Raw genomic sequence first — 25,300 nt, 5'->3', positions numbered from 1 at the left:
ACGCATCTCTTTCAAAATGGCTAGATGGAGCCTAAGGCTTATCAACAGAGAAATCATAAAGAAATTGTAGTGGAAACTGATTTTTGTGTTCAGGTTATACAAACACAAATGTGTTTATAAGGGATTGTTTAATGTATTTAGAGGATGATGCTATACTGAGTAATCGCAATGTACATTTTAGCCTGTACTTCAATAGAACAGCCATACCTGGGACCTGATACTTAATAATCCAAGTTTATAAATTTATTTTTTAGCAACTCAGACAAGAGTCCTTAAATTCTTCACAGACTTATTCATGTTAACTAAACTCCTAAGAGATTTATTAGAAGAATGGCCAATTCCAGTTATCCTATTTTGCCAGTCACATATCCTCTTATCAATAATGCACTGTCATTTGCATGGGGCATCTCCAAATTTTTGGTAAATTGATGCAATCAGAAAATCAGAAAATCCAATAACAAAATTTAGAAAGATATTTATATTTAAAAATATAAGTGCCAGTCAATTAGAATCAGAATAGTTTCTCTACTCAGTGATGAAAACACACTGAATATTCTTAATTTTCAAGTTCTTATTCAATTTTTGTTCGGTGTTCACTAAAATGTTTGGTTATTACTTAATTTGACTTGCACTTTTCAGATTTGTTGTAATTTATGGATTTAAAGTTTTCTTATGTTGGTTTATAGCTTAAAAGGGTCATAGAATCTAGAAATGGAATGTCATCCAGTCCCAAATCTTCATTTTGTAAATGAGAACAAAGAAACCCAAAGACAAAAAATTGCTTGTCAACAAGAAGCAGAACCAAGATTTAAACCTGGGTGTCCTGATTTCAAATATAGGGTTCTTTCCATTCATTATAATTATATTGGCTACCTTACTAAGATTTGGGAGGTACCTTAAGGTGATTATTTATATATTTCCCATTTTGGTTATCTTATAAGTATCTTCCCAGAAGTAGACAACTAACTCTACTGTATATATAGATTCTTATCTTTTAATATATGTTATATTATCTGATTCGGTATACAAGTCTTCATGTTCATTCTATTTAATGAAAGTAATTCAAGTTAATTTGTTTCAAAAATTATTGACAACTGCTAATTATACAGTGAAGGGGTGACAAATATAAAAAATAATGTTTTCTTTTTTTCCTTCAAGGAGTTTGTCATTTAGTACAGGCAGGAGACAATAATGTTAGGAAATAATTAGATCAAGAGTTTACCTGTAGAATTGATTTTCTTTTGGTACATCTGTTTCTTTTCGGTACAATTCTCACATAAAAGCTTGTTATTTCCCATTAGTAATTCCACAGATGTAAATTGGTAGAGACAGGACTGAATTGAACATTCTTTGGAAGAAGTTGTATAGCTCTGAGAAAGAGTTTGGAAAGCATTCTGGGGGCCATGGGATAATGTATACTTCTCCACTGAACATAATGAATTACTTGAAAAATTTAATGGCTGATGTTCATTGTTAAGTTCTGTACCTCTAGTGACAGTGTCACTTAAGCTGAGTTTGGCAATGGCTTCAGTGATCATTTCCTTACCACTCTCATTGGCAACTGCAAATGGAAGTTCAGGGACTATTGATGAATGGGTAGGTATACCTTCATGCAAAAAAGATAAACTACTGGGTCTAACAGAAGTGGTTTGCTTTGAAGCACTTTCACATTCTGAAGCCTCACTGTCAGCATCAACGCTGCTTTCTGAATGGCTGACTTCTTTCTCACTTCCATCAGTCTGACTTGCATTTGCTGTAGTCTCAGACACCCTACTTGTGTCTCCTATGGACAAAATTGAAGAATCCCCATTTATTTCAAGGTTTCCATTTTTCTGATGCATGATAACAGGAATTTTCTCTTCTTCCCCAGATGATGATTTTCTTACAAGTCTTCTTTCATAATTTAGCTGATTCTATAAATTGATATGATGTTTTCAGAGAAAGAAAGGAAAAAATGGACTTAAAAATTAGGTACCAGTACTAGTTAAACTCTCTAAAATTATCTGCTAACATCTTAGTATTCTCCAACAAATACCATTTGCAGCAACTGAAATTACTAAATTTGAATTCCCTGATTTTTTAGAAGCTCAATATTATCATTTTAAGATAGATAAGAACTTACCAAGCATAAGTCAGCAAAATATTGATATACAACAATTTAGTTCCAATCCAAATCACAAAATCTTGCTGACTGACAGAATTCAGAGAGAAGTCTGTATCTGTTTCAAGTTTTGCTAATGAATTACTAATGTGGCCCAGAATATGAAAAACAATTTTGTTTACTGTGGCAGTGAGTGACAGGAATAGAAGCAGCAAAATCTACCTCAAAATTCAAAATGTATTTAACCAAAGGTTTTACCCATTTCATTGACTTTTTCTTTTTTTCAGATCTAATCTATGACTATGCATTGTGACATATAAAAAAACAAATAAAATATCTCACAATGAAAGGATAAAGAAAATCTATAAACTGAACATATTCTAATGTGGATGTTTCAGTATAGTACTTTTTCCACTATAATGTTGCATTCATATTTATGCATTCTAGTTAATAAATATTCTAGAAGGAATATATTATAATACACTAAACAATAATAATAAACTGATGATAAGGATTTTTTTTTTTTCATGAAAAAGGGGAAAGTGAATGGGAACTCTACAATTGTGGTAAATGTTCAATCTAGGCCTCAATGTTTATTTCTCTATCTCTTATTCTGTATTATTAATTTTTTGCCTTACACCATTTTCCAGTTAAAAGAATGTTCCAATTTTTAAAAATGGTTTTCCTTTGCTATTTTTGTACTTATTTCTTATCCTGGAAGTACTTCTTCCTTTCTTTCAATTACCTTTCCACTTGCTTTTTTCCCCTCCCTTGCCCTCTCCTTCCTTCTTCATATATTTATATTTCTAGCTTGGCTTCAATTATTCTTGTGTATTTCTTTGTTGATACTTCTTTGTCATATTTTTCATTTTAACCAATTTGTCAATTTTTCATATTAGATTTCATAGGATTTAAAAAGAAAAACTTGTAGTAAAATTTAGGAGGTTAAAAAAAAAACTAATCTATTTAGGAAGTTAAAAAAAAATCTAACCATGAAAAATATTTGTCCTGTTTATTAATTTTTTAAGTTGTTAGAAAAAAATCTTTGCCAAGTAATTAAATAAGTCTAAAATCAATAAGTATTTGAAATCTATGAAGTTAACAACAAAAAAAAAATTTAAAAGACAACAAGAAATTTAATTCTTTCCTATTATTAAGTGGATTTTTTAAGGCATTCCAGAGAAGATATCATCAACTATCAGTCTAGAGATAACAAAAATAAATATTCTTTCTTACCAGAATTACATAATTTGTAAAGACAGAATTGGAAGAAATAGCTATTGGTCAATTAAAATAACGAGGCATATTTAAATTATTTAATTTGAAATAAATATCCCTTTAAATATAGATAGTTTATAATTCTGCCAGAGATTTCTTAGGTAATTACAGATTACCAAGTAGACTAAAAGGTAAAAATGTGATTTCATAATTTTTTTTTTTTTCTGGTCTAGACTTAGAATTTCATTAGTAGAGTAAATTCCTAGTGAAGAAACGTACTCTACCAATACAAAATAACAACTGATTTACAAGTAAAAGAGTATTAAGGAAGTTGTCTGTGGCATAAAAAAATCAAGGACCTCACTGGGATAAACAGAGAAGAAAGTATGTGTCAGAAGAGCATATGAATAATAAGCAGTCTATCCACTAGGGCATCTCTTTTTATTACCATCTTCCACATTAAGAGAGAGGTACTGAGGTTCAAAACATAATCCCTCATAAGGAAGACATGCAGTAAAAACTTAATTAAGTCAGTAAAGTCACAGTCAAAAAAAAAAAAGCAAAACTAAAATTCTTATTGGACAATGTAATTTAATCCGATTTCTGAGTTTCTAGGAAATTGTATAGGAAAGATTTTTTCTGTTAGATTACTTCTTTGTTTGACTTCTTCACTCCTGGTTAAGTTGTAATCAATTTTCTTAAAAGCTTTGGGTTAAGAGGTAACCATTTAGAAATTAATCTTTTCCCCTTGTTTTTAAACTCTGTGATATTTTATTATAATTGTGGTTTATCTTTGCTGATTTAATTGAGAATGATCTCTTTATGTTACTTTACTAGTTTTCCTATTATACAGTCATAGATCAAGTGCTAGAAGTTACTTCATAGACCACACGGTCCAACTCTATTCCCTCATTCTGCATGTGAAGGAACTGAAGCCCAGGGTAGTTAGGTGACTTATCTTGAGGTCAATAGTAGTGAACAAAAAAGGCAGTGTTTGACTCTCAATCCTGACTCCAGAACCAGTACTTTTTCTACTGTAGGATACTGCCTCCTAATAAATTATTGTATTGGAGGAAACTTGTGAAAAAGAACCTATTTCTATTTACATGAACTTTAATTAAATGTGTTAACTTTATACCTTAATTGGACATACTCTCAAGTTAGACATATTTTAAACTGTATGTGTATGTATGTATGCGTACACATACACACAGATGAAAAGTTTTTACAATATCAGGCAAATTAACAATAATCAGCAGATCAACACCACAAAGTTAACATGTATAAATATAAAATACTGATTTTACAACTATCTGTGGCCCCCTACAACTAAATAGTGCTGCCTCTTTTAGCTAACCTATAATTATGAATACAACTTGGAGGGCTAAGAAGTAGCACTAGTCATCAAATTATTAATCTATATGGAGTAACTTTATTAAGCATATCTAAAGATATAAAACTTTCCTATAATTAACACTTTATCTACTATATTCCACATACTATAAAGATATCAATGAAAATTTCAATAAGAGATCAATAAGGGTTTGATGGTTTTTTTTCTTTTTTCTTTCTTTCTTTCTTTCTTTTTTTTTTTTTAAAGAAAAAAGACAACTTTGAAGGTCCATGCATGGTGCATTAAACAGATGTGGAGAGGGAGAGAACCTAAGATTTCATCAGTATAGGAAAGGGACTAAGAAACAAAGGGTCTTGCTTAGGGTCAACCAGGCCTTCCTGAAACCTGCACAGTACCAAATGCCTTATTGTTACGAGAGAGTTGGAATGAAGTACAACGCTGTGGATCCCTCCTCCAGCCCTGCAGAGTACAGTACACCATGAAATTATGAATAGATAAAATCCAATAATATGCATGCTTAGCAAAATTAATAAAAATAACTTCCTATAATAATTCAGACAGATTTTAAGTGAACAATAAAAATCTACATATTAAATGCACATAACCTTAACTTACCTTATCTTTAGTTAAGGAATGTTTCCTAGTACTTTTTAGATGATTATTCATTGTAGTAGCAGTAGTACAGTTGTACTGATCTAGGTCTGCCTCTTGTAAACTCTTACATTTATTCGTTCTCCCCAATGGAACAGGTTTTGACACCTATGTAAATCCACATATAAAGAAACTATAGCAAATAGCTTTTAAAAAATACTCATTTTCTTTTTATATTAACTTGAAACAAAATTATCCCTTCTCTTACACACCAACTCCAATAATTTAAATAACAAGCATAATGGTTTTTTTAAAATCCTTAGCTATTAGACAAAGTTTTTTTTTTTTAAACATAGCTTCTATTTTATTATTATTTCCTTTAGGCACTTCAATAACAAAATGATACTTAGGAAATGTAATAATTTTATTTTTTCTTACCCTTTCTTCTATTATAGGAAGTGAAAGATCAATGAAAGGCTCTTTCATAGCTGAGATCTTTGAGAAAAGAAAAGCAAGAGAAGACTAAACAAAGTACAAATATGGTAAAATTACCATGAAGTTTAAAGAAACACAACTTTTAAAATTATGTCATCAAAACTATTGAAATGGGGGCAGCTAGGTGGCGCAGTGGATAGAGCACCAGCCCTGAATTCAGGAGAACCCGAGTTCAAATCTGATCTCAGACACTTAATACTTCCTAGCTGTGTGACCCTGGGCAAGTCACTTAACCCCAGCCTAAAAAAAACCAAAAACTATTGAAATGAATTAAAATTTTAAAAAATTATCTTTATATGTTCAGAATGCTGGATCAGAATATAACTGAAAAACTTTTTCAAATGATGCAAAAAGTTTAAAATGTATGGCACCATAAAGTTTTAATGATACCTGAAGCTATCTCAAAGGAAATAACATTTAATAAAATTGATTATGTGGGAAAATTCAAAATGCCCTTGATCAAAATTGTAGCAAAGAGAAATGTATTTTGGATCAAAGAAAGCATAGGAAAAATAAACAAACAAATAAATAAATAAATACTTAAGACAATTTGTTTTTTCTTTCTCAAGAACATTCATAAAATATATACTAAAAATTTAGAACGTTACCATAATATCACATTAGACTTAAATGTGATAGAATATCACAGGATAAAAAACATAATATATTTTAAAAAGTAGGTAGAGAGAAAACACATGGGAAAATATACCAGCATTTTTTTCAAAGTTACACAATAGCAATAAAACAGATCCAGATATTAAAATAAGAATTAGCAAGCAATAGGAAGACTATTAGATGATTTAATCAAAATTTCCCAGATGAAAAACTAAATAAAGCATTTGAAATGAAAATGCATACCAAATCCAAGTGATGGAATTCAATGGAAAAAAAAAATCAGTTAAGTTGGATTGAAATAATAAACAATTTTTTATGTCAGTAACAAGTGCTTGTTATAAGTTAATAGAATTTTATACTTCAATAGAAAGAAAACATCAATACATTATACTTTGAAATTAATGTTTTATATTAATATTACTATTTTAAATTAATACTTCATTTTAGATTATTACAATAGTACCAGATCTATTTTCATGCACTATTCTTCCCACTGCAATCCAACAAATAAGTTAATAGTATTTACTTTCCCTACCCTTATAGGTTTGTCTTGAGGATCAAATGAAAATTACATATAAAGTTATATAATATTAAGGAAAAAGCAAGTGTTTCTATGGGTTTAAAATGATTCTTAAAATTAAATTAAATTTAAAATTAAATTAAAAAAAAAAAAAGGATTTTATCCTCTAGAAAATAAGATAAGCATGTAGGAGTGGATAATACCACATTTTAGAAGAAACTAAATTATTATTATGAAGTTATTCTTGTTTTAATACATTCTGCCAAGTTATATTTTAAAACAAAACAATGACAAAACCAATATGTGATTGTGAGCTACTATTTCATATTGAAGTGCATTCCAATACCTACGTTTTCACATTCCTCACACATGACTGTGCTAGTCAATTCACCAACAAAGATCCTATCTATGAAGTTCATCTTCACACCCTCTCTTCCATATGCTGCAAAAACAGTGTTTTTTAATTTGAAAACATGTAACATCAATAATGAAAATGAAACATTTAACTTCATTTAAATATAATCAGAACAGTGGATATTTACTTTATATACTAAGTACATATGATACATACTTTCTTCTCCCATACTTGCTCTCTCCCCTCAATTATGAGAGAATCCTAAACCTTTGTTGGGTTAGTTACAACAGACAAAAGATTACAAACTATATTTAATTAAATCTATTTGCTGAAAATGATCAGTCGCATTATTTATTATCATATCTAACTCACTATTCCCAAAATTTCTGAATTTATTCTTTATTTTCCAATTTAAGTAGTAAAATACTCAAGTACAATTACTATTTTATTAGGCACTACACATTAAAAATAATTATTATAGGCACATTTCTTTACCTATCTTTCCATTTTTCCAGGACTCATGCCCTCCAAACTTCACATAAACCTTTAAAACAATATTATATCATGAAAATAAGCTTACTTTTAGGATAATTCTTTGAAAACTCAGAATAAAGAAGACAGTTTATGTGTGCTACATGATAGACTTATCCAAAAATAGATCTCATATATACATGTTTTATGTAGACAGACATACAAAAAAACAGACATGTAACTGTAGAGACAAAGAGAAACAGATATACAGGGCCACAAGGAAGTGATCCCACTCTCCAATGTACTCTGAACCATATTAAAATATAACTGAGAAATATTTAATAAAATAAAGTTTTTAAAATACCAACAGAGATAATGTTAATTTATGGTTTTCTAAGTGAACACACAATTTGTAGGAATCTGTTTCTATTTGAGTTTGACAGTATCACATTCACTATAACATTGTTTTTTATATATACAATTAAGTTAATAAAATGAGGTCTACTATAACCAATCTTTAATATGTGGGAAACTAATGATCTAAATTGAATTTTTAAAATTAAGTCATTTTATTTAGGAAATAAATTAATATTAAAGAAAGAAGTGATAAATGTTTGGAAAACAACCAAAATTGGGGCAGCTAGATAGAGGACCAGCCATGAAGTCAGGAGGACTTGAGTTCAAATCTGGTCTCAGATACTTAACACATCCTAGCTGTGTGGTCCTGGGCAAATCACTTAACCCAATTGTCTCAGGGGAAAAAAAAAAAAAAAAAAGACAGAAAGACAGAAAGACAGAAAGACAGAAAGACAGAAAGACAGAAAGAAAGAAAGAAAGAAAGAAAGAAAGAAAGAAAGAAAGAAAGAAAGAAAGAAAGAAAGAAAGAAAGAAAGAAAGAAAGAAAGAAAGAAAGAAAGAAAGAAAGAAAGAAAGAAAGAAAGAAAGAAAGAAAGAGAGAGAGAGAGAAAGAAAGAAAGAAAGAAAGAAAGAAAGAAAGAAAGAAAGAAAGAAAGAAAGAAAGAAAGAAAGAAAGAAAGAAAGAAAGAAAGAAAGAAAGAAAGAAAGAAAGAAAGAAAGAAAGAGAAAACCAAATTACTGACAGTAGAGGATTCATAAACTATCATCTAAAATTACTTGAACAATTATCTCAAAACTTGTGAAATTCATCATCATTAAATTTCAAATGTGAAGATGATGATGATATTATGGGTTTTAAAGGTGTAACATAAAAGAATTCAGAAAAAATTATTAAGAACACAAAAATTTTCAGTAAAAAATGAACTAAAAAAAATTAGTCTGTTATTCTATTCATACACTAGATGGCACTATTCTAACACAAGTCAGATAATATGGAGATTTAGTCATTACAATAATTTTATTTTTTTTATTAATTTTATAATTATAAAAATTTTTGACAGCATATATGCATGAGTAATTTTTTTTATAACATTATCCCTTATATTCATTTTTCCAAATTTTCCCCTCCCTCCTCTAGATGACAGGCAATCCCATACATTTTACATGTGTTACAGTATAACCTAGATACAATATATATGTGTAAATCCAATTTTCTTGTTGCACATTAAGTATTGGATTCTGAAGGTATAAGTAATCTGGGTAGATAGACAGTAGTGCTAACAATTTACATTCACTTTCCAGTGTTCCTTCTCTGGGTGTAGTTATTTCTGTCCATAATTGATCAGGTGGAAGTGAGTTGGATCTTCTTTATGTTGAAGATATCCACTTCCATCAGAATATACCTTCATACAGTATTGTTGTTGAAGTGTATAGTGATCATTACAATAATTTTAAAAGGAAATTAAAAAAAAAAGAAAAAAAAAGCAATTCTGAGGAATGAATTAATTGTTTTCAAATTAAAGCTATAGATTATATGAATGTGTCAGTAGAAGAGGGAACATACCTTTGATTTTTTTCCTAGTTTCCTCATCTGCAGTTTTAGTAGTTGGATTATTAAATGCTTTTAAAATGCCAGTTTGTATTCTCTGTAAAAATTAAAGAAGTTATTTTAATTTTAATAAGATGATAAAATGTAAGGCTTGAATTTCCTGAAATAAGATACAATTTAGTTTGTTGTACTACAGAGTTTTTTCTTTTGAATAAAAATATATTTCTCCACAAGGGCATCATTCTATGTCAAATATGTCAGAGATCCATAAGCTCTTTAAATTTTTCACCCATCCAGTAAAAAGAGTCTCAAAAAATAAGTCATAACCTCTAAGGATTTCAATTTCTTTATCTGCAAAATATAAAAGTTACATTGTGATCTCTAAAGTGAATCTTGAGTTCTAAATTCCATGAACCCCAATTTTTTCAGGCCCTAAAAACAACATAATTTAAGTTTCCTTCTGGTTTAAAAATGTCAGGGCAGTTCCACAAAGCTAGAAACACATTCTCTTGTTAAATTATAACTTTTGGGCTCAATATTTAAAGTAATTTATCATTCTTCAATAATGGCTAAAGAAAATATATGTACATGTATATATATATGATGAAAAAAAAATTTTTAATTCATTTTGAGAAGTTATTTTAGAATTTCTTCACTTTGATTCCTAGCAATATAAATTCTCCTAAAACAATGTTCAAACTATTATGCTGATTAGTGTAAGTGAAGAACAGGATATCAACTGTGTATAAAAAGAAAGAACAATTAAAAGTTTCACTAATCAGGATTTAGTGTATACTTGACAATCATGAATAAACACTTATTGGTGTTGAGATATACTACTTAATTAAACCTATTGCTGGCCATCAAATAAAAACAATAATGTTTAAATTTCTACACATTTCACAGGTTTCCACACTAATATATCAATTTCAGGCATTAAAAACTCTATATAGAGAAAGAGAGGGGGGTGAAGGGGAGGGGGACAAGGAGAGGGAGAAGGAGAGATATGAAGGAGTTTCTAGTTCAGGGTCCAGGTGAGAAGAAAGCTCTCAGGATAAGGCATTTGGCTGGCTTATGGACAAAGGAGTTCTTAAACTAACCAAGAACTCTGACTGAATGAGGTACATAATAAGACTCTTCCCCCTCCTAGAACAGCCTATTTCTTTAATCCCTTTGCTGGTCTATGATACACTTCCAAGTTGGCCCTTGGATCAAGTCCCAGCAGTACCACCAATTTACATAATTATAGCTCTGCTAATTTCTAGACCAGATATTAATGTGAAAATACTGGAAGGGTTTGATATAAAATATAAATTTGTGAAATTCAAAATTACTTTCACACTTGAAAAATATTTTTATTTAATTAGTTTAGTTATTCCATCTCTGATCTGATACTTAAAGCTCCTGCCTCAGAAACCTGGTCTGATTGGTTCATTTCTATTACATTACCTAGCCTGAATCCAAATTAATCATCTTTATGCCGCCATACAATTACACTCTGGCCTTCAACCTTCACCTACACAGGCATTCCAACCTCCCTCCTTGTCACTCTGAGCTTTTGATATCTGAGTGCTCGATCAATCATCATATGTAGCTTACACCATGATTCTTCCCAATCATATTTATATTTCTATGTTCCTGACTACCACTTTGCTTTATACATTGTTTCCCCTATTGCAATGTAAGTTCTGAAGAAAAAATTATTTGCTTACTTATATACATATATATCTTCTGCATTTATTAGCATTAGGTGCTTAATAACTGGTTTTCTAACCCATTCTCCTCAACTAATGAATGCAATACCTAGCAATTCACAACTACTACTCTTTATCCTGGGCAATTCAGGACCATGTTTTCTCATATAGCAGTTATTCAATATCTTGAAGGATTTCTTCTTATTGTGAAATTGCTTTTCATTTATGAATTGCAGTCAATAACCTAAAACAAGACTCTATAAATATAAACTCCATAAATCTCAGTTACTAGCTTCCCCAGAAGTATCTTGAAGATCATAACTTTTTTTTTTCCTTCCCCTGAGGCAACAGGGGTTATGTGATTTGCTCAGGATCACACAGCTAGGAAGTGTAAAGTATCTGAGGACAGATTTGAACTCAGGTCCTCCTGACTTCAGCATTGGTGCTCTATCCACTATACCAATTAGCTGCCCCTGCTCATAACTATTTCTAGGCCTATTTAAACACAATTCTGAATATATTATTATACTACCTGGAGAAGTCCCTATGTCAAAGAAATTTTCAATACAGTAAAAACCTCACTTAAAAATACTTTTTAAAATTTAAACTACTCATTAATTTTTCAAAATGTCCATTATATTAATTATCAAGAACTAGTTAAGATCTTATAATTATTTAGCTATGTAAAAATAAAAATAATCTAAAGTTTGAAATAATTTCAAATTAAAACATTTATTTCTTGAGCATGAAACTTAATTACTACTCCCTTCTCTGATCTTTAAAAATCAATTATACACAAAAATTTCTAATCAATAGGAAATTCACTAAGCTAGATGCTATAAATACGTTCACAGGGCTATAAGCAACCCCTTTTGTTGGGCATCTATGCTTTTGAAAGTTAAGTTTAAAAAGGACATAAATCGGTCAAAGTATTCCTAACAACTCTAACACATTGATTTGTTAGCAACAGGATTCAAATTATTTTAAAGCCTTGAATTTAAACAGTATTCAAGCAACAGAATAACTGCTAAGCATAATTTCAACTGAGTAACTGTCAGTTTCTGACTACAAAATATTCATTTGTAGTAACACATACTTTCAGAAAATATAGAAATATTGAAACAATGCTGGTAAAGAAATTACATCTATAATCAAAAAACAAATGAAGAAAAATTTAAATTCCTATTGAAAGAAAAATTTTAACATGAAACCCTGACAATTTCAAATATAAGAAAACATTAAAAAGATAGCAAGTAAAATTTTTCAATAAACTTCAATATACTCCAATATACTACTAATTTTAAAGCCATAAATGATTTCCTTCAATTATACAGTTTATATATTAGGGTTTTTAGAAGTATTAAGCCAAAGAAAAGGTTTTCCATGAATATATGATTAGATTGTTCTGTGCAATTATTTTCCAAAAAACTCTTCCTACAATGCAGGAACATTCACTTTAACTTTGTATTCAACAGGATTACTCTCCTAAATTTTACATTTACTAGAGAACATTTTATAAAAATAGCCTGAAAGAAGGTCTGTAGCTGTAATTATTTCTAAAGGATTCTGGTGGCAGACATATTGCTGTAGGCTTTCTTCAATCAGAAAACACATGGTAGTGACACTCTATAACAATAGTGCGATTAACAGCTGTGGAGTTCCCAGGCTAGACAATGCTACTACTGCTTGGGTACTCACTGTATCTGACTGGCACAACTGTCATTGCTCACAAGGCTGAATAGATCCTCAGACTTGACACTCCAATTTTGTCACACTAGCTAAAGGCCCGAAAAGATGGAAAAAAAAGCTTTTTCTTAGTAATCTTACTGAAAACTATTTGAGGTGATTAAGTCATACACACCATTCATACATGTATCATTAATAATAAAAGAGGAATTGTTAAACTGCAGAAGGAGATTGGACCAAAGTTCATTAATCCAGAAGCACAAAGAACAGAAATAAGTATCTGTATTTTGATATGTGTATTAGAGATAGACATTCAAAATTAAAAGTAAATCAGCTATTGTAATTTAAATTGAAGTACCTGACAACATATAGTAAATGTGCACTTATAAAACCAAGAACAACAGTTCCTTCTGTAAATATTAATTAATGTTATTTTAACCAACAATTTCATTATCTATGGGGAAGTAGATTATTATCTATGGGAAGACATTATTTTGACTATCTGATATGCTTAACTTTCACAATATCTCATTCAGCTATCCTTCCTCCAATATTAGTTACAATAATTACAAAATATAGTACAGTACTATAGTTAATAATTTTACTCTGACAGACTTCATGCTTTATCAGATAATTTCTTTAAATTGCTGATTGCTAACTTCTATGTAATAAAATATTAATAATAAAGTCCTATACTTACAATAACTGCACATTTAATTTTTTTTAGTTTTTTATTTTCAAAATATATGAATATATAGTTTTCAACATTCATTCTTGCAAAACGTTTTCCAAAATTTTTTCTCTCTTCCTTCCTCAACCCTCACTTCCCTTAGACAACAAATAATCCAATATATGTTAAACATATTGCAGTTTAAAAATCTCACTCATTAAGATTGAAAAATGGCTTAAAAAGAAGAAAATAGTTACTGTGTGGAAAGCACAGTGAGAATAAACTTGAAGACCTATTTACTGTTGCTCATTCCACTTTGAAATATGTGGATGATAAGAGGAGTAGTAACTGATACTTTTATAATGCCTTAAGGTTTACAAAAGCATATTAGACAAATTATCTCATTTTAGCCTCATATAAACAGGTAAGTTAGCTTACTATAGGTATTATCTCCATTTGGTAGAAGAAGTAACTGAGGTTTAGATAATGTATGATCCTTGATTTGAATCCAGTTCTTCTGGCTTCAATACTATTGAAACTAGTACTCGTGGCTTAGTTCTATTTCTACATTATGCTGTCTCTCACATAATGACTCGCTAACATCTTAAAAGTTTTCAAAGCACTTCCATCAACATTAGGAGATATAAATTTCAGTCACCCTATTTTATAAATAAGAACACAGGAGCTCATAGAGATTAATGACTTACCCAAGGACACTACTAATACTCTGCATGGGTCAGGGCCTTGATTCTAAGTCTATTTTATTTTTCCACTCACTATTTAAGTTATCATATTCCTAAGAACTATAATTTAATATGCATATTAAATAATACAAATCTTGATTAGGATTTTTTTAATGTTAGGAAAAAATGCACACTATAATTCTTCTAAATCTCTGTTTTATTATCAGAACATTTAAATAACATCCAACCAATTAGATCCATATTATTAATCCATTTAAATAAAAGTAATGTGTCTAACAATTATAGAATGGTTATAGAATCCCCACCATGTCATTCGATTCAACAAACAATTCAAGTACAAGCACTTAAACTATGTGTAAGACACCAAGCTAGTTAGCAGAAATAAAAATATCAAAATCTATCCTCAAGTAGTTTGTGATCTAATGAGGAAAAGATTTAAAAAGGAAATAAGGAATTATAGTACAACATACAGCAGAATATGATAGATACCAAGAATACAAAATATTGTGTATTAAGAATGAATTAGGGGCAGCTAGGTGGCGAAGTGGATAGAGCACCAGCCCTGAATTCAGGAGGACCCAAGTTCAAATGTGGTCTCAGACACTTAACACTTCCTAGCTGTGTGACCCTGGGCAAGTCACTTAACCCCAGCCTCAAAAAAAAAAGCAAGAATGAATTAAGGAGTATTTTTCACTAAGGTGAAATCACTGGAGTGATCTCCAATTTATTTTACAGATGAAGAAACAGACAAACAGAATTAAGCCCAAGCAAATTTTTGAAGTAAAATTTAAGCTCATGAAGTGGTATCTTTTCTAACTTCAGGAATGATCAACTGTGCCAGCTAACTGCCTTGACACTATTAACAGAAAACAGGTAAATTAGAAAGTCTGCATATAGATACATAGGCAGAATCTTATAATAAATAGCTGAAGATGTTTTATATCTATGAGACAGAGCTGCAGTATTTCAGTTCACAACAATAGAATGGAAGGGTATAAAGCTTAAGGGACAATGAGTTTTTCTTTGAAGGATATGGCTGCTTTACTGCATGCTGTTTTTAGTTTAAAAATATTAGTTCTTATGGTTATTTTATTCTATATGAATGAAGTAGGAAAAAAAAAAGAGAGACGGAAATGCAGGTTTTTTAATACTAAAATTATGAGAAATCAATGGATTGCTTTATGGCCAGAAATTACATAATTGTTCTAAGAGTGCTAGAAAAATGATCTGGATGAAGGAAATGAAAAGAATCATTTATAAACATGAGCTCTTCTGAAATGAACATCTGTAATGATACTCTATCTTTGCAAGTCACTTATGGAAAACAGGCATATTGATATTTAAATATGCATTATATTTAAAATAATAATCATAAGAAATTTCACCTTTGTTTCTTCTATTCTCATTGCATCCAGTAAATAATGGAGAAGTTCCTGACTGTCCTGCTGTTGGAAACCTTTAAATCGTGGGGCCCTATGATATAAAAAAGAAAAAAAAGAAAAAAGAAAAAAATGATAAGCAGAACTTGTAAATATTACATAAAAACACTTGAAAATAACAATAGCACAAAACAAAAGCTTCAAGAAATATAACACTTGGAAGCAACTGGGTGTCATAATGGATAGAACACCAGCCCTGAAGGCAGGAGGACTTGAGCTCAAATCTGGCCTCAGACACTTAATACTTCCTAGCTGTGTGATCCTGGGCAAGCCACTTAACCCCAATTGCCTCAGCAAAAAACAAACAAAAACACTTTTCACATACTGACTCAAAACTTTTCCTTGATATCACATAAAGGTAAATGTGGGGACATAACGAATATTATAATAAATAAGAAACCAATAAAATACATTAACAAAAAATGAATAATATTAAATTTTACAGTACCCAGAGAGAATTATGACTTTAAGCTTGCTATACTACAGACTCCAAAAAGGCAAAGATAGTACTTTAAGTTACATTTCTTGTCCAGCCCCTAGCATAGTACTCTGAACAATAGATCTCAATAGATATTTGTTGAATGGAAATGTCTCTATAAATCTGTTGCACAATGAAAATATTTTCTTCAAAACTGCTAACACTCCTTATAATGATTTGTCTAGGAATGTGCTTTAGCTTGCTTAAATTAACAAAAAGGACCTAAAAAGCAGTCTCAAAGCATAGACTCATCAGAGTGCAATATTTTCAAGAGGTTCCATTGTTAAAATGTAAAATTGTTTCCCTAGGCAGCTCAGGAATTAAAGTCATAGACACTCTGAATACAGTTATAATAATAAAGAATTTGCATAAACACAAGAACTTGAAAATTTTGGATATCATGCCTGGAATAATTTGCCCATCTAGACTTACCAAAGAACATCTATAGTCTGTAATATGCACATGTTTTAAGAAGCCGATTTTTTTTTTTTTTAAGTTCTACTGGGAATAGAAATATAAGCAAAAAGAAGACTATCTCTGTCCTCAAGGACCTTACATTTTAATGGGAGAAGACAATGTTAATCAATAAACATTTAAGTGTCTACTATATGCTGGCATTATGCCAAATACTAGAGACATAAGAAAAGGCAAAAAATAGTCCCTATCCTCAAGGAGCTTACATTTGAATAAGGGCAGCCAATGAAACAAATGTATACAAAGTGAGCTACATAAGGAATAGTAGAAGAAACCGGAGTAAAGAAGAATTGGGGAAGACATCATATAGAAGTTAGGATTTTAGTTGGAATTCAAAACCAGAAAGGTCAGTGCTCAAGAGTCCAGGAAAGAGAACACACTGTGTATGGGAGACAACCAAAGGGAATACCTGGAGTTTAGAGATGAAGAGTCTTGTGCATAGAATAGCTAGGAGGCCAATGTCACTGTACTGAAGAATACAGGAAATAAGGTCTATGAAGATTAGAAAGATAGGAAAGGTTGGGTTATAAAGGGATTTGAATACTAAACATAGTATAGTATTTTGTATTCACTCCTGGAGGCAATAGGAGGCCACTGGAGTTTATTAAGGAGCACAGGGAAAGAAAGAGAGGTTAGGTGTAATATGAATGGACCTGCTTTTTTGTAAAATTACTTTAGTGATCATATGGAGGATGGGTTGGGATGGGGAGAGTTGAGGCAAGCAGATCCTAACAGTGGGCCATTGAAATAATTTAGATGATGAGGGTCTGTATCTGAGTGGTGGCAGTATCAGAAGAGAAAGGGGGTGTGTTGATACTATAAAAGTAAAATCAAAAGGAAGTGGGAGCTGGAGTGTGGGAAATACTGAGTAATCAAGGATGATTCCTTGGGTGTAAACCTAAGGGACTGGGAGGATGATGTTACCTCTAAAGTAGTAGGGAAGGCAGAAAGGGAAAATTTGGAGGGGGGGAGGGAATAATGAGTTCTACTTTGGACATAGAGAGTTTAAGATGACTATTGGATATCCAATTTAAGATGTAGAAAGCCATCTGAATATGAGAGAATGAAGTTCAGCACATGGGGACAGGAAAGGAAGATTATTAGCACAGAAGCGAAAATTAAATCCATGAGAACTAATGAGATGACTAATCAAAATAGAACAGAGGAAGAAGAATCAGAACAGAATCCTGAAGGATACCTACCATTGTCTAGAGAAAAAGTCAGCAAAGGAAAGAATGAACAGTCAGATAGTTACGGAAAATCAGGAGAGTGGTATCCCCAAAATCTAGAGTATCTAAGAGAGAATGATCAAAAGCGCCAAAAATTGCAGAGAGAGAGAGGATAAAGAGAACTGCAACAAAGCCATTGGATTTATCAATTAAGAAATCAATGATAAGTTTGGAGAAAGTAGATTCATTGGAATGGTGAGGATAGAAGCCAGACTGCAAGAGATTTTAGACAGGCCGAGGAGTTTAGCTACAAAAAGAAGATGGGATAGAGAATGATAGAAAGGTCAAGTAAGGGTTTTTTTTTCAGGATAGGGAAGACAGGAACATGTATACAAGCAGTAGGAAATAAGCCAGCAGAGAGAAATATTAAAAATCAATGAAAAAGTGGGAACGACAGAGGAAGCAATCTTCTGGAAGAGATGGGATGGAACATAATTGCTTAAATAAGTAGAAGAGTTAGTCTTGGTGAGGAATAAGGCTACTTCATCATGTGAGACAGAATAGAATGACAGAAGTTACCTGTGTGGCAGATGAGAAAGAGTGGAGAAGATGGAGCAAATGGCTTCAATTTTTCAGTAAAATATGAAGCAAGGTTCTCAACTGAGAGAGGAGGGAGAAGGGAAATCATAATATGTTTGAAGAAGGATTAAAAAGTTTGGAAGAGTAGTTGTAGAAAGTTGGGTGGTGAATTGATAAAGATATAATAGGATTGCCTAGTAGCTTTGAGGGTCCAATTGAAGTTTAAGCAATAAATTTGTAGTGATACAGTTCAAATGGTGAAGTGATTTTCTCTACCTTCATTTAATCAAAACAACCTAGGTTTTATCTAAAACCTAGCATCTTGAAAGTGTGAAATATTAAAGATAGACAGTAACAAAATGGTTAATCAATAATACTGTTTAAGTTGTGAACTAGTTCAGATATTCTGAAAAGCAATTTGGAATTATTCTTAAAAACTACAAAATATTTATACTTTGAACTAAAGATCCCACTCTATATATACTCCAGGGCGGCCAACAAACAGAAATGGTCCTATATATGCCAAAATCTTCATGGTAACACTTTGTAATGGTAAAGAATTAAAATCAAAGAAGGCACTCATCAAGTTTAAGTGACTACATGAATATAGTGGGATATAACTACACAGCTAGAAAATAATATAAACAGTGTCAAAGGTATTGTCATCCTCCTAGTCATTCAGGTTTTCCATCTAGAGATTATTCTCATTCTCTTTTTACAACTCTCTGCTGCCATGGTTTCCACCTTTCTAATAATATTTGCTTCTTATATCCCATTCTCACCTCTGTTGATGCTATGTCCTTGGAGGCATACCTTACCTACTAAAGGCCCTGCTCCCCTTCTCCACTCAGCTATCAGAATGATCATCCTTAAGTACAGGCCTAACTATGTCATACCATTTAATAAACTCCATTGACTTCCTCCTGCCATCATAATTAAACATAAAATCTTCCGTTTGGGCTTTTATAAGTCCTTCTTAACCTACCATTTTTCTTAACTCTTAACTCATTCCCATGGACTTTGGCCTTCTTGCTGTTCGTTCCAAACAGCTGTCTCAAGGCATTTTCACTCTTAGAATTCTTTCCTTCATCCTTAACAGTGAGGCTACCATCAGATCTCAGCTATATACCTTCTTCATAAAGCCACTTCCAATTCTCCTAAATTTAAGTGCTTTCTTTTGAGATTATCTCCAACATACATGTCTTTGTTTCTACAGTAACCTGTATATTGTTTCCCCAATAGACAGTGAGTTCCTTGAGAGAAAGAACTGTTTTCTGCCTTTCTTTATATATTCTTAAAACTTAGCACAATGCCTGAGACATAGTAGGCATTTAAAAAATGCTTGTTGATTGACTAAAACTTGTAAATGGAAAGAGAAGAAAATTAATAACAAACTGAATACTGTAATTATAATGACCCAGAGAATCAAGGACTAAGGGCATGGAACATATCAGACTTGGTTGAAGTATGAATGGCTTTGCTGTACTGCTTTTTTTGCTTTCTTTTTAAAAATCCTTTGTTTAGAAATTGAATCGAGATAAAAATGAAAGATGACATTAAAAAAAAAAATCCAATGAATTAGAGTATCTTTTTATCACATCATGATTTGAACAAAATTTTTTTTAGCTATAATTATCTATTTGTGACTGTTACAGAATTCAACCTGCTCTCATACTTCACTGCTGGCACCATACAACAGGTTTCTGTACATTAGGACTAGTTTCCATATGTCATCACATCTGTGAATGGTCAACACAACTTACCATCTTGAGTCCTCCCAATTTTGCTAGAAGCATATTTTCAAAGCGATAAAAATATCTTTTAGCTGTCAGATTTATATGATCAATGTGATCTAATTTTTTCTTTACTTTTATAATTATTATTTTCTCCTGATAATAATGCTTTACTTTCAAGATAAAACTACAAGATTTTTTTTTTTGTGGAGGAGGAAGGGAAAGCAGTGAGAGGTGAGGAAAGAGTGGGAAGAAAATGGAAGGAATGAAAGATCAATAAGATTACTTTTTACAAATGATAGAACTGCTCTCAATTTTTTGGAAATAGTGCTTTAGAACTATATGAGAATTTCTGAGAAATATGTAGAGTGTTACATTTCAAAAAACAAAAGTAGGGGGGAGGATGGGAGAGCTAGAATTCACATTTATGTAGCACTTTATAGGTGACCAAAATTCATTTTAGAAATGATAAAGACTTTGTAAACAAAATAATTTTGTTTTACATTTTAAAAGCAACATTTCTACATTTTCAACATCTCTTGTTCACATTCCCTTCTCCCCACTCTAGCAGTAATCATTGGTTATCAATGGTTCCCTATTTGCTTCAGGATCATATATGTGCTGATCTGTTTGACATTAAACCTTGCTTCACAACATAACCTCTTCTTACTCTGTGGTCTGATCATTTTGTCATCGCACATGAAACTCTCTTTTCACACATGTCTTCATGCTTTTGCACTTGTCCTCCACATCTGGTATGCTATCCTTCTTGACCTTTGCCTTTTAGAATCCCTGGCTATTCCTCAAGATTCAATTCTACTGCCATTTCCTCAGATTAGGTCTTCCTAGGTCCCTTCAGCTTCTAATACCTTTCCCTCTAAACTATCTTATCAAACCCATCTAAAAGTAAAGAATTATTTTTTGTCTTTTTTTTTTTTTTTTTTTTTGTATCCCCAACATTCAGTACAGTGCCTGGAATACAAGTGCTTAATAAATGCTTAATGACTAAATGTTTTCCTTAAGTACAAATATAACCAAGTCTTTTCTCTATGTAATCAACTTCAACTTTCTCAACTCTTAAGATAAAATATAAACTCTTCTGCTGTTTAATTTTTAAAGTCTTATACAAGCTGGCCCCAACCTCTTTCTAGTTTCAGTGGACCAATTCCTTCTGCTCTCTGCAATCTAGCCAAAATAGCCTTCTCTCTACTCCAGACAATTTACCTTCAGTCTTTCTGGGCTTCTCCTATGTCTAGAATGCCATCACTCCTCACTTCTGCATTATAAACTCCCTTCCTTCCACTAAAATGCACTTCAAACAGCACCTTTCTTGAAGACAATGGTTAGTGTCCTCCCTTTCTAAATACCTTGTATTTATTCTGTAAATACTTACATATGTACATACTGTCTCCCCTGATAGAATGTAAGCTCCTTGAGAGTAGAAATGGTTTCATTTTTTTTGTTCTTTGTATCTCCAGCATCTAGCTTAGTGCCTGGCAAAAAAGCAGACACTTAATAAATAAATTCTTGTTGACTAATTATTGAACATATGCAGATGACCTTCAATCTTTATGCTTAGTTCTAGTCTTTCTCCTGCATACTTGCTGTACTTCTCCAACTCCTTATTAAATATTTCATACTGAATTTCTTATAGACATCTAAAATTCAATAAGTACAAAACTGATTTCCAACCCCATCTCCAAACCCAGACTCCTTAAACTCCTTTATTTATATTGAGGGCACTACAACCTTTCTAGTTGCCCAAATTTGCAACAACACTGTCATGCTCTAGTTTTCATTCACCTTTACCTAAATATTAATTAGTTGTCAAATTTTGCCATTTCTACTTCCACAAAAGTTTGCATCTTCTCTAAACTCACATGACCACCACCCTTACTCTTTATTATCTCTCAAAAAGATTATAGTTATGAACTCCTACTTGGTCTTTCTCCCTCAAACTTCTCTCTTCTGTCTTCTATAAAGCTATTAAGATCATGTTTCTAAAGTGTAAATTTGACAATATAAATTCCCTATTCAATAAACCACTTCAATGCCTCTCTATTACCTAAAGGATAAAATATGAATTCCTCTGTTTAGTTTTTTTTTTCCCTTGCTTAGTTGTGATTTTTTTTTAATTTTTTTATTATATATATATATTTTTTATAATATTATCCCTTGTATTCATTTTTCCAAATTACCCCCCCTCCCTCTGTTTAGTTTTTAATAGTTCTTTACATCCTTGATCCTTCAAAAACCTTTCTATTAATTACTAACTAATTACTCTCCCTCAGGCAATCTACAGTTTACTAAACTGGTCTTCCCATTTCTCACACATATTTCACCCAGCATTCCATCTAAAATTCTATGCCTTTACAATAGTTACAATAACTTGTAACTCACTGTTACCTTTTAGTCTCCTTTTCTTTCCTTCAAAACTGTTAAAGAAATATCACCTAAATTGATTCTTTCCTATTAACATCGTCAATCAGTTGCTAATATCATCCTCCTAAAAATAACTTATATACCTGCATTTACTTCTCTATATTAATGTTTTCCCTTAGCAGAACGCAGGGAGTGTTTCATTTTTGCTTTTTGTTTAGCATTTTGCACAGGGTCTAACATATACAAAACATGATTTAATCTTTCCTAAGTGAAGTTTGTTCAAGCTTTGTTCAGTTCAACAGCTGTAAGCAGTAACTTTAGATATAATAAAAAGTATATGGATTTCATTTATAATGGTATTTAAGACAGTAAAACCAACTTTTGACATCTATAGAATGTACACTGCTCAATTTAACCTCCTCAATCTCAACTTTCTGAAAGACATTTGAAGCTAAAAGATTTTTTTGTATGTGCATTTCCTAGTTTATAAGCCCTACATTATTTATTTTTATTCAAAATAAATCTTTGCCAATGGGGAGTCCCTTGTTCTTGCCAAGGTCAACCTCTTTATATGTATACTTGAACTTCCACTTTCCCCTCTCACCTTGTCCAGCAGATTCCATCTTCAACCATCCCTACCTCTATCAAATCTTCAACCTCTTTCCTTAATTCCCTCTTAAAAATGTCCAAGTACCCTCCATCTAAACAAAACAAAACAAAACCCTTCAGCAGAATCAACCATCTTCTCAAGCTAATGTCCTATAGACCTCTCATCCTTTACTCAGTCAAGACCTTGAAGAAACTGCTTATACTTGAGGCCTCCACTTCTAATGTTCTCACTTAATCCATAACCTGTTTGGAATCTGGTTTCTAACCTCATCAATCAAATGAAAATATCCTCCCCAGTTACCAATGATCTTTTAATAGCCTGACCTGATAATCTTTTCTCAGTTTTCAACCTTCTTACTTATATAATACTGGGGACCAAACATCTCTTCTTGGATACTTTCTCCAGTATTATTATTTAATAATTAATTGCCATTTCAAATTAGGACTAAGCTTCCTTCAAGTCTATTTCATTCTTTATATTTCCCTGACATATAGTAAGCTATTGATACTTTATGAGTGGTATAAGAGGAATAACAGAGTGAGAAAGGTGCACAATACAGAAATTTCAACTATCCCAAAATGCTTATTAATACAATCGTTTTAACATCAATACTCTCCTATTGGTGTTATGGCTCCAAATGTCACATTTAATATATTACTCTCTTTAATGGAATACCATAGAATTACAAGATCATGGCAGAGAGTGTAACATTGCAGATATGTTAATAGAACTGGATCAGGAAAATCTGGGTTGAAATCCTGTTCCAACATTTACTAACTATGCAATACTGGAAAAGTGAGTTACCTTCCCTGTGCCTCAGTTACCAAATCTGTAAAATGAGTTGGAATGATCTCTGACGCCTTTTTCTTTTCTAGCTCTTCAGCCATAACTCTACAATCCTCTAAAGCAGGGGTTCTCAAACTACAGCCCGCGGGCCAGATGTAGCCTGCTGAAGATGTTTATGCGGCCCGCTGCGTTATGGCAAATGGGCTGAGGGGCACAGACAGAGTGTGAGTGTTTGTTTTTATTATAGTCTGGTCCTCCAACAGTGTGAGGGACAGTGAACTGGCTCCTTATTTAAAAAGTTTGAGGATCACTTCTCTAAAGCATCAAAATTATAGGTGATGTGAAGAACATTGAAGACTAAGACTAAGTAAACTGCAGCATATTTAACTTATAAGGAAGATATGGCAAAAGGATCATCTAGGGAATGTGTCATTAGCTCTCTATCTCTTCATTTAATGTTTTCATGACTTGGGCCCTAAGTATATACTTACACATGTAATCTCTTTCTAAGCCAACATCATTCTTCAGGTTGTACTCAGAATCAAGTTAATACACCTCCACCCACTAAGATAGAGGTATTTATCCATTTTACATTGTTTATTTTATAGGAATTAATCAAAATCCCTATAAAGTGCAAGCAAAACAATTAAGAGGATTTAAAAACAAAAAGCTTGGAATCATTTATAAGTTTTTAACAAACTTCAATGCCAGAAATAATGTATATGTTTATAATTTGAATCCATGTTGAATTACAACATTTGGGGAAAAAAATTAATGGCTATTAATTGACAGCATAATAAAGTAGAAATATGGTGAACTTAAAGCCACAGGACCTGAATGTGAAAGCCAGCTTTGAAACTCATTAACTGTGTGATTTCATTTAGCGAATTCATTTAAGCTATATGGGCCTCAGTTTCTTCATCTATAAATTGTGGATATTGGACTCTAAAATTGCTTTCAATTTCATATTTCTGATGGTCTAGCACTAAAGCACAGTACCTGAAGTATAATGGCATTTAATAAATGCTTAATGACTGACAACTTAATTGCTCCTCATATAAAGTTAAAATCAATCAAGTGTAAAATAAGACTTATTCTTTTAGTGCAGAAAATTTGGTCAGTCACAAAATCTCCACATAATTTAATCTTTATAAGATTGCTTCCTATCTACCACTCTAGGAGGGTGGTAGAGAAGGGAGGGAGAAAATTTTGGAACACAGTCTTTTAAACAATGAATGTTTAAAACAATATTTACATGTGTTTAGAAATT

The 25,300-nt window shown here is 31.6% G+C and overlaps 1 protein-coding gene across 4 annotated transcripts in view; it reads right to left on the bottom strand.

The window, feature by feature from the left end:
* USP45 (ubiquitin specific peptidase 45) overlaps positions 1–25,300 on the bottom strand; it is an 81,348-nt gene that overhangs the window by 7,685 nt on the left and 48,363 nt on the right. For 2 of the 4 annotated variants that reach the window (XM_074310224.1, XM_074310225.1), the window contains exons 9-14: positions 15,766–15,853; positions 9,642–9,723; positions 7,245–7,336; positions 5,703–5,759; positions 5,289–5,432; positions 1,223–1,913 (exon numbers count right to left, since the gene is read on the bottom strand). In XM_074310224.1, the coding sequence (XP_074166325.1) occupies positions 1,223–1,913; positions 5,289–5,432; positions 5,703–5,759; positions 7,245–7,336; positions 9,642–9,723; positions 15,766–15,853 (1,154 nt within the window). Of the gene's footprint in view, positions 1–1,222; positions 1,914–5,288; positions 5,433–5,702; positions 5,760–7,244; positions 7,337–7,744; positions 7,794–9,641; positions 9,724–15,765; positions 15,854–21,645; positions 21,728–25,300 lie in introns of those variants that run through there. The other 2 variants (XM_074310226.1, XM_074310227.1) reach the window with 2 other exon arrangements.

The sequence above is a fragment of the Sminthopsis crassicaudata genome, chromosome 4 (assembly GCF_048593235.1).
Source record: "Sminthopsis crassicaudata isolate SCR6 chromosome 4, ASM4859323v1, whole genome shotgun sequence".
Lineage (NCBI taxonomy): Eukaryota > Metazoa > Chordata > Mammalia > Dasyuromorphia > Dasyuridae > Sminthopsis > Sminthopsis crassicaudata.
This window is presented reverse-complemented; position numbering and strand designations above follow the sequence as displayed.